This window comes from Pistacia vera, unplaced genomic scaffold, assembly GCF_008641045.1.
Source record: "Pistacia vera cultivar Batoury unplaced genomic scaffold, PisVer_v2 Contig71, whole genome shotgun sequence".
NCBI lineage: Eukaryota > Viridiplantae > Streptophyta > Magnoliopsida > Sapindales > Anacardiaceae > Pistacia > Pistacia vera.
The window spans coordinates 1,190,280-1,200,760 of record NW_022196568.1 but is presented as its reverse complement, the minus strand read 5'-3'; the positions used below and the strand labels follow the sequence as shown (position 1 = coordinate 1,200,760).

Sequence of the window (10,481 nt, the reverse complement as noted above, 5' to 3'; positions counted from 1 at the left end):
AAAACATTATACCTTCTCCTAGTGCTTAGGTTTGATGAAGCCAAGATTCAAAAGTAAGAATCCTTCACATTTTAACACCACCTTGAGAGAGTGAGAGAGTGGCCGAACCTAAGAGAGAGAGCTTGTTTTTCTTTTGAGTGAACAAAATGAATCCTTAACCTAAAATGCAACCATTTGCATTTATATATACACGGCCCATTTTGTAATTAGTTGTTTTTCACTTGCATTGTAACGGCTACATGGAGGTACGTAATTTAATTTATGCTCTTGTACCTTTAGTTGATTTTTGCTAAAGTTAGTTTGAGAAAATGTGAAGAAAATGCCTTAAACTTGCATTAAGGGTAAAATGGTCTTTTCACTAAAAAATAGTTGAAAAAGTGGGGAGTGAAAAGAGATAGAATTTCATGGAGAATGCAATAAAAATGAGGGCATTATGGTAATTGACTAAGGGACATAGATCGAATTTTAAAGAAAGTGCAAGGGCAAAATGGGAAACTAATATATAATTTTATGTTGTATCAAGGATTGAAGAGTGAAACCCTAGCCACTCTTCAACCCATTTTCGTGCCACCTTCTCCTCCAAATCCTCTCAACTTCTTCACTTCTTTTTCAAAAGAAATTCATAGATTTTGGGTATTTTTGAGTGGATTTTCAATCCCAAGCAACTTTAGGTAAGATCCTTGCACTAAGAAGTCATTTTTTATTTTTAAAGTGTTGAATTTTGATGGCTTGTGGTCGTAAGATTTAAGAGGAAGAGAGTTTGATCAAAGAAGATTCTTAAAGGGTTGGATTGCTCATATCAAAGATAAGTAAATCCCAGCCAAGTTATGATTTAAGAAATCAAGTGTGTAGAGATTTTACATATATGTATATGCTTATGATTTTGAGAATTGTTGATGAAATTGATGAATTATTGGTGAGTTTGATGATTATTGATGAATAGAATTTAGCCATAAGAAGTGGTTTTGGTTGTATGATGATTAATTGAAGTTTGGTTGAAGTTAGAAAGAGTTGAGTAGAATTTTTGGGAGTGTATTGTTTTGGATAGGTTTAGTAATTGTTTAAGGGAGTTTTACTCCAAATATTGGTAGCTTGAGAAAGAGATAGAATTGTAGTCAAATTATAGTTTGATTATGCATACAATATGTTTGATGAAATGTCCAAGAGAAGTGTATGCATGAGTTTTATTCATTTATGAATTGATATGAGTTTGTAGATGGTAGAGAGAAATTTATTTTTATGCTACATGGCATCCTTGCATTTAAACATGTGAATTTAGAAAGAATTATAAGCATGAAAAAGCACTAAAATATGTTAAAGAGAAAATAGAAAGAAATGAGAATATTAAAGATATTCAAATCTGAAATTTTAGTTAAAGAAGTGTAAAAAGATGAAAAGAAGAGAAGGTTGTTGCGACGGGAAGCCTGTGAGTGACATAGCCCCACATGCACGCCGCCGTTAGTGAGCGGCCTCAGAATTCAGAAAGAAGAATTATATAGTCCGTTAGAAATGCGTGTGGATGAGGACTGTACCCAGAATTAGAGAATTCGAATTCACTCACACGGCTAAGGCTCCAAATCCATGCCTCAACCGAGTCCGATCGGCAAGAAAAGAACGAATAGAAAGAAAGAGAGGAAAGAATAGAAAGAAAGGAAAGAATAGAAAGAAAGAAAGAAAGAAAGAAAGAATAGAAAAGAAAGAAAGAATAGAATAGAAAGAAAGAATAGAATAGAAAGAAAGAAAAGAAAGAAAGACTAGAAAAGAAAGAAAGAAATAAAGAAAAAGAAAAAGAAAACAGAATAAGAAAAATAGAAAAGAAAATGCATAATCTATGCATTTGTGCATTTACATCATGAATATGCATAAGAACATGCTCATTATCGTGAGTAGTAAAAAACTAGAAAATGGAGAGAAAAACAGAGAAAGAATAGAGAGAAGAACAGAGAAAGAATAGAGAATACTTGGGAAATGAATGGTAAGGAAAGAAAATTCAGGATTTAAGCAACGGAGAGAGAAGGGTAGCATAGCGGGTTTACTTACTGAGTAATTAGTGCTCACTCTGTTGTTTTCAATGTTTTTGCAGGTAATAGGTGAGTTGCGGTCACTCAGAACGTCATGCAGTGGAAGGGTTGGGCTAACTGTCAAGTTGCTATTTTGAGTATATTTCGTAAATATTTACATATAAAGAAAAATTAAATATGGGCCCATACTTTATTACTTGTTTATATGTGTATTTTCTTATATATTTTTTTAATGAGTTTTATTGATTATTTTACGAGTATACTAGCTAGAAAGAAAGTATTACATGCATGCCTTAATAAAATCTTATTCTAAAAGGAGCCCAGGCATTTATTAATTTGCCCTTGAATAATCAATATTATTCAAGGGCCCATGTAAAATAAACTAGTTTACATTAACAACCCATAAGTTTACCCTTTTGCCCTTTAACTGTTAAAAGGTTATTTTAGTTCATCTTATTTATCTTAACGCTTTAGGATATAATAATTAAATACAATTAATTATTGCTTGACTATTTTAATGCTTAAAATGTCACAGATAATTTTCAATGTAACTATTACCATAGAAATCTTGTCATTATCCTCGGAAGGTGCTAGCCCTATTTGGATAATCATTTCTCTCTCTTATCCTTTTCTAACTTCTCAAGGCTATTGGTGTGACCATGTAGGTCCACTTTGGATTACCCGTGAGTCGGTTCTGGATGAATCTGAAAACTTGTCCAGAGGCCCAGTAACTATGGTAAACATCTAGCAATATGCCATAGCCCTTAAACCACAATGAAGAAATACTTCATCCAACCAATTTCAGATCGTATGTACCATGCAGGTAAAGTCCCTCCATTGATATATCTTGATCGAGTATAGATTCATGGAACGTCAAAATCCTAAACTCGATCTTCTACCGAATCGTCGATCAATATGTTCGAAACTTGTCATCATGAACTTGCTTTCGTATGACTAATAATAGAGTCTGGCCAGAGATTCTAATTTCTGACATTTATCGACGTTTGTCCAGGAACTCGAATCCGAATGGAGTCAACGGTACTCCTGATCCTATATTTCAGAGTCAATGGATCTCTTCTTGACCATCGTTCATTTCCTCATATGAACAACGCATGACCAAATAGGCTTTATCATACGAAACATGACTAGTCTCGTACTTATACACCGTATAAACCATACGCATCCATATCGGATCTGACCACAATGTCTCAAGTCTAAGGACTACATCGTGCATTGATATAACCAAATGATAAATCATTTACTACATGCTTTTCCAAGTGATTTTTCGTTATTTGGTCACGTTTGAAAAACAGTTCACCAACCGCTAATCCATACTAATGCCCCAGTGACATGACTATCATCGTCATCCATACTTATATCAACTCATGATATCTTTTGGAAGCATCCAGTATGCCTACTAAGCAATATAGTTGCCCAAATTATATTGCTTCCGTAGGGAACCTCTTGATAAATTCATTTATCGATAAATGAATCATCTGGACAATTCATATGCATACTTTATTTTAAATGCATGACTGAATAAAGGAACCAGTTTATATATATGAATTGAAGAACTATTTCTTCTATTATTTATGATATATTGATACAAGATAAAATGCTCTGAAACCGACAACACGAATGGTTTCTAGGGAATACACTAACATACACTAACAAAGGTGTGTGATTAAACTTTAAAGTTTTAAATTCTTATGGTTTTATATGATCTAGGTCCAAGAGGAAGAGACTTTTAGCAAAAGGGAGGTTATATCACACATTCAAGGTAAGTAAACCTAATTTTAGTTTTGATTTGAACATTACTTGTGTAGAATGATTCTTGCATGTTGTATGTGATTGTGTGTGAGAATTATTGGCTGTTTTGATGTTGAATGATGTGTAAATTTCTAGCCATGAGAAGTAGTGTATGAGTATGTGGTGATTTGGTGAAGTTATGGAAGAATTATTGTTGAAACTTTGAAGTGTTGAAGAATTATAGAAACTGGCCAGGTTTAAGGCTACAATTAGTGAGTTTTTGCTCAAATTTTGGGGGATTTAAAGAGATGTGGAAGTGTAGCCAACTAAGTATTTGCATGTGCATATGAGTTGTTTGATGAAAATCCAAAGAAAAAAAATGCATGCATGAGTTGGTTAAACCTTATTGAAGAAAGAGTTAGAGAAAGGCAAGAATTGGAGTAGAAAAATTATGTTGGGCTTAACCAAGTGTAAATTTTAGTATTCAAGAGTCCATTTTGTTATGCCAAAATTTTAGAATATCACTGGGGCAAGTTAGTTCAATGAGATAAAGGGTTTTTAGTGCATGGTTCAAGTTACTTGACCCTTTAGTACTTCTTGAATAGCACACTTAGGAAATTATTAGAAAAGAATTGTATGTTAAAGTGTTACTTTGATATGACATTGTTGATAATAGAGAATGGTAGAATATGTCATGACATATCAATATGTCATAATGAACTCTCAAGTTTGTGTACTTAAACTTAGAAAGAACATCAAAGAATAGACTTGACCATGCATATATTGTGCATATTATTTATATGTATATATCCTTGCTTTGGTAAGTGAGAATATTAAAGCAAATGCTAGCAAAGAATGAGAGAAAGAAAGAAAAGAAAATGGCTTCTAGACTCTTTATAAGCTAACATGCAGATATGCATATTTTCTTTTGTATTAAAGAATGCAATTGTAGAATTTCCATAGCTTGGAAATTTATCAGAAATGTGTATAGAATCTCTTTCTATTCTCTTTCTACAGAATGTTATGTTAGAAGGTTGTTGCAATAGGGAACCCGTGAGTGACAGAGATGCAGAAAATTCCCACATGCACGCCACCATCAACGAGCGGCCTCTGAATAGCAAAATAGAATTAGTATAGTCCGTCAGCAGTGCATGTGGATAAGGATTGTACCCAGAAAGAATTATAGAAGACACTCACATGGCTAGGGTTCCAAATCCATGCCTCAGCCTAGACCGATCGGTAAACCAAAATAGAATAAAGAAAAGAAACAGAAACAAAATAAGAAACAGAAAACAGAAAAGAAAAGAAAGTTCATTTCTCAGAAAAAGTTTATTATTCTACATATGTATTATGCTACTTGCATTATTTAGAATTTCTTATATGCTAGACGATGTACAATTTTATTAATAGTCTTTGCACATTAGTGAGTAGCAAATCAGAATACTAGAAAAGAATGAAGAACAATAGAAAAGAATGCAGAATATTAGAAAAGAATGTAGAATACCAAAAAAACATGCAGATTACTAGAAAAGAATGAAGCATATTAGAAAAAATTAAAGTGAGAAAGGAAAAGTCAGAATATGAGTAACGGAGGAAAAACAGTTGTGCAGTTTGGTTTACTTACTGAGCAATTAGTGCTCACTTCGTTATTTTACTATTTTCCAGGTACTAGATGATTTACAATTTGGTGGGACGTCAGTAAGCAGAGGAGTTTGGCGGAACTGTCCAAGAATATTTTGTACTTATTAAAGTATATTAGTTATTTTGTGTATATATTTATATGAATTAAAATTATAGCTTTCAGATTTTACATTATATACATATATGTATATATGTTTACAAAAGTTATTTAGTGGATTTTGTTATATATTTCTCAAAGAATTACTAGCTAGAGAGAATATTATAGGAGTGTTGGCCGAATAGATGCTAGCAGGGGCGGATCCAACCCATTTGGGCCTACCCTCAAGTTTTAAAAAAAAAATTATTAATATATAGACCCACAAAATTGCTCTTAATTTATATACCTAGGTCCACCCTTTGATTTTAAAAAGAATGAGAATTATTATACATATATCTAGGCCCACAAAAAACTTGTTATTAATATATATATTCCAAGCCCACATCATATTAAAAGTTTAAAACTCTCTCTACTCTTCTTCCGACTCCACATGCTTTTTATGATTTAATCCCAAAAATTCTTTACTCTCTCATTCTCTCTTTCTCTTTCTCATGTTATTCGATCTTAAAACTTTTGAAAACCGAAATTGTTGAAGCTTTCACTACTCAAGGTGTCACAATTAGCTTTATTTTCAGGTTTATCAGTTTTAGGTATATGTATTGCTCATTTCAATTTAGTTTATTTAGGGTTGAATCTTTTTTTTTTTTTTTGAGGTTTTTTATTCTAATTTGAGGGGAAAAGACATGGATCTTGTGAGCTTATTTTGTGTTTTGTGTCTAAGAATGAACTTGCTTTCTCAAATTAAAACTTTAACTATATTTTACAAGACGTTATTCTTTACCCTTCACCCACCACTTTCCCACATTTCAAACGTCACCATTCAGCTACTCAAAATAAATAAAGAAATTTGAGTTATTATCTATGTTTATATCAAGAAAATTCTTTTCTTTTTTTTACTAATTCATATTAAAAGTCAATGCAATGTAGACTTGATTTAAGTTTTGGTTGACTTTAGTTTAGGTTAGGTCTAGTCAAAGTCATGAAATTTATATTATAATCTTTGGAAGCCAAAAATAAAAAAATAAAAAAAATAAAAAGAAGGTTTTGCTTAAGGTTTCCTTAACACATTTACTCAAAATTTTGCTTCTCATGAATTTATTTAAGTAAGAAAGTATTGCGTTATTGTATTCTTTTTTCTTTGGTTCTTGATATCGTATTATTTTCTTTGCTTAAGGTTTAGTGATTTTTTAAAGTTTTTACTAGTTGTTTAGCAAACAATAACGGATCCGCGGAGACCCCCCTTGAAAAAAATCCTAGATTTGTCACTGGATGCTAGAGGTGCTGTAAGTGAATTCTAGCTTAAGTTGAGTTGGAATTGGTTAAAATAAGGTAAAATATGAACTAGGTTGCATGAATTCATATCAGATTGTTTGCTTCTTGTTTCTGTTGTGTTGGCTGAGTTGGGAGAGGTATCTATCACAGGCCCTCGACTTTCACAAGTAAATTCCTGAGAAGTCAAAGTCTTTTGGACTCGTAGCTTTTTGCTTCATGACTCCTATTTATTTATTCACACTATTTATCAGTCATTCACCAAAGTTAAAGGGTTATGTTATGTCTTAATTTAGACTAATTTAAAAGGAGAAGGTTACACTCTTTCTCACATAGTGTGAGAAAGTGGCCATGGAGGAGTGTGTATTGGAGCTTCCATTAGGCGAAGCAGCAGCAAACTTCGATCTCGAAACAGCAGTCTGCAGCCATGGCTTGTTCATGTTATCTCCCAATCATTGGGACCCTCTCACAAAGTCCCTCACTCGTCCTCTCCATCTCATTGTCCACTCAAACTCTCCTCGTTCTCCGTCAATCACAGTCATCATTTCTCAAGCCCACCAAGACCCGCATTCTCTCCGAATCAAACTCCACAAAACCCCATCTGGCTCCCTCTCTAAGCACCAGCAAGACGCGTTGGTGCGTCAAGTTGTGAGAATGCTGCGCTTGTCGGAGAGTGATGAGAGGAATATGAGGGAGTTCAAAAGGGTTGCTTCAGAAGTAGGTGAAGGGTGTGATTCTGTGAAGGATTTCAGTGGGAGAGTGTTTAGGTCTCCTACTTTGTTTGAAGATATGGTCAAGTGCATGCTCCTTTGCAATTGCCAGTTAGTTTCTATTCTCTATTTCGAGGATTGTTTTTTGCTTATAAAATGTTTGATAAAATGCTTCAGCCAGTTAAAGTTGCTTTGAATTTTATTTTATGCGCCATAGGCATTGCAAACTATGCTTATGAATTTTTTAGAATGTTTCTGATTGTGAAAATCTTTTTCACCTTTTGTGATGGAGTATTGCTCTTGCTTATAGAATTTAAAGCTTCTAACTTCCTGAATTACCAGAATTACTTATATGTCATGATCGTTTTAAACTGAACCCCATTTTGCAAAAGCGTTGAAGCTTAGACTTTTGGTTAGAGTAGATGTTGAGAGCTTACAGAAACAAAAATGTTGATAATAATAGTGTGATTTGTGCAGAGAAAGATGGAAAATTTACAATTTATGGAGTTAAAAAATTATCTTTTTTGTGCCCTTAGACTACATGTTAGTATTCTTCTTGATTTTTTAACAAAAAGTTGGTAAATTATGTATTTAAATTTTAATAGGTGGCCAAGGACTTTAAGCATGGCTAGGGCACTTTGTGAGCTTCAGTTTGAGTTGCAGCATTGTTCATTCAGTAGCTTGGTTGCTGGAATTAAGCAGGAGGATTTAATTCCAAAGACACCTGCAGAAAAAGAGTAGAAGAGGAGGAAGATATTGTCCAAAGTTTCCACCTCATTAACTAGCAAATTTGCAGAGGTTAAAGCAAACTTGGAAGAAGATTTGGATTCCAAACTGAATTGTTTTAGAGAGACAGAAGAGAATTTGAACCCAAGCTTTCCTTGGGATGATATTGAAGATGATTCATGTGCAGTGCACGAGCTGTCTACAAGTGATTTGTGTTTGGTCTCTGATCTTCAGTCTAAAGGGAAAGAACCATATGCTAGTGATAGGATTGGTAATTTTCCGAGTCCAGGAGAGCTAGCAAATATTGATGAAATTTTTCTGGCAAAGCGTTGCAATCTTGGCTACAGAGCAGGTCGTATAATAAAACTTGCCCAGGCTATTGTTGAAGGCAGGATTCAGTTAGAACAACTCGAAGAAATTTGCAGTGAAGCAAGTTTAGCCAGCTATGATAAGCTGGCTGAACAGTTGAGCAAGATTGATGGATTTGGTCCATTTACATGTGCCAATGTGCTTGTATGCATGGGATTTTACCATGTGATTCCATCAGATTCCGAAACAATCAGGCATTTAAAGCAGGTAATGTTTTGTTTCTCCTTTATGCATTTTGTGAAATTTTGTTTGGTACATCTGACAGTTTGCTAATGCAGGTCCATAAAAGAAAGTCTACCATTAAAACAGTTCAAAAGGACGTTAAAATGATCTATGGAAAGTATGCACCATTTCAGTTCTTGGCATACTGGTACAACATCTGAAATTCAGCTATTCTGTGATTTGCTCTTTTGATTCTCTGATTTTACCAAACCTGTCAATAGTTCTCACTTGATCTTTATGTGATTAGGTCAGAAGTATGGCACTTTTACGAGGAAAGGTTTGGGAAGCTAAGTGAAATGCCTTACTCGAATTACAAGCTTATAACAGCCAGTAATATGAGAACCTAAAAAGTGTAAGACGTCCGCATTAACAGTGGCTTGATATTAACTACAATGGCAAAACCGTGCTAAAAGATTACTCTTGTTTTTGCGTTGCTGCCAAGATTGTATAAATATTCACGATGACATTCATAGTCACATATTTATTTCTGCAGGTTCTATATCTTTTGATGTGGAAACCTGCTGAACTGAATATTGATTCAGCTCTGGACTCCGGACTCTGCAAGCTGCAGGATGTACTGAATCTCTTTGATTACCTCGCATAGACCTGTTGGTTCCCAGTTCCCATACGCACATCATTGCCAGTGTCCAAACTGATGGCAGGGATCAAGAATCTTTGATACATCGCAGTCGTTGGCTCTCTCAAGATGTAGCTCCCTAATTCTATCGGATTTCACCAAATGCAAAGCTATAATCATCAATGTCTATTGTTAATTATTGAGTGGTGAAATATTTTGGATTCGAGTAGCGCTAATCATCAAATGCAAACTTTTGTCATCTTATCAAATTTGATAGTTTGTCTCCTAGACATGATTATAGAAAAAGTGGTTTTTGTGACGAGTTGGCTTTTTAGGATTTGTTAACAATCTAAGTAAAGTCCTTGCACAAAGTCTAAACACCTTAATTATAGTACTATTTGCTTCAGTTTTTAGGGTCTTTTTTTATCAAGTTTAATACGTTAACTGAATCCACAACATTATTAACCCCTAATGAGTGCTGATCAAGGACCGGTCTCAAGCGGGCTCGGGCTCGGGCTTGGGCCCGTTTGGGATTGATCCTTTTGGGACCAGTCACTCATGGGCCTAGGATTGGTCCCAAGCCCATGAGTAATTTTAGGACCTAGACCGATCCCTAGGACGGACTTGTCCTATGGGCCTAGGACCGGTCCTTGGGCCAACAAAATTTCTTTTTCCCCCTTATCTTTTTTTTATATTTTAGGGGCGAAATGAAATTCTATAGGGGGGTTTAGTAATTTTCAGGGGTAGATTAGTAAGTTTTAAAAGTTTAATTAGTTTTAAAAAATAATAAAATAATAAATAAATTAATAGTTAATTTTAACATAAATGTAATATTCACACATTCACGCTTCACAAATAAATAATTAAATAATTTTTTTATTAAATGATTCATTTTCATCGTCAACAATATTTAAATCATTAAAATTTGTGTTTCTAAAGAGTTTGAGTAGTTCGGGATCTTCAGGGTGCTGTTGTAGTCTTCTCTCTGTATGAGTCTAATCCCGTAAACACGTTATCACTTCAATCATCTCATTAGTTAAAGAGCATCTTCTGTCTTCAACAATCCGATCACTTGTTGAAAATGCTGATTTGGATGCAAT

At 34.1% G+C, this 10,481-nt stretch overlaps 1 protein-coding gene across 1 annotated transcript; it reads left to right on the top strand.

Moving 5' to 3' along the window:
• Positions 1–7,128: 7,128 nt before the first annotated feature.
• On the top strand, positions 7,129–9,400 carry LOC116114365. The gene is made up of 5 exons (XM_031400502.1): positions 7,129–7,569; positions 8,229–8,789; positions 8,861–8,952; positions 9,052–9,156; positions 9,298–9,400. Exons 1-4 carry the CDS (start codon positions 7,129–7,131, stop codon positions 9,149–9,151), a joined length of 1,194 nt encoding a protein of 397 aa, XP_031256362.1. The 3' UTR covers positions 9,152–9,156; positions 9,298–9,400.
• Positions 9,401–10,481: the final 1,081 nt, after the last annotated feature.

Excerpts from the sequence above, each read along its gene's own strand:
- LOC116114365 (XM_031400502.1), top strand. The coding sequence starts at position 7,129 with ATGGAGGAGTGTGTATTGGAGCTTCCATTAGGCGAAGCAGCAGCAAAC. Across the intron at positions 7,570-8,228 it reads CTACTTTGTTTGAAGATATG|AAGAGGAGGAAGATATTGTC; the intron begins GTCAAGTGCATG and ends GAAAAAGAGTAG. Across the intron at positions 8,790-8,860 it reads CAATCAGGCATTTAAAGCAG|GTCCATAAAAGAAAGTCTAC; the intron begins GTAATGTTTTGT and ends TTGCTAATGCAG.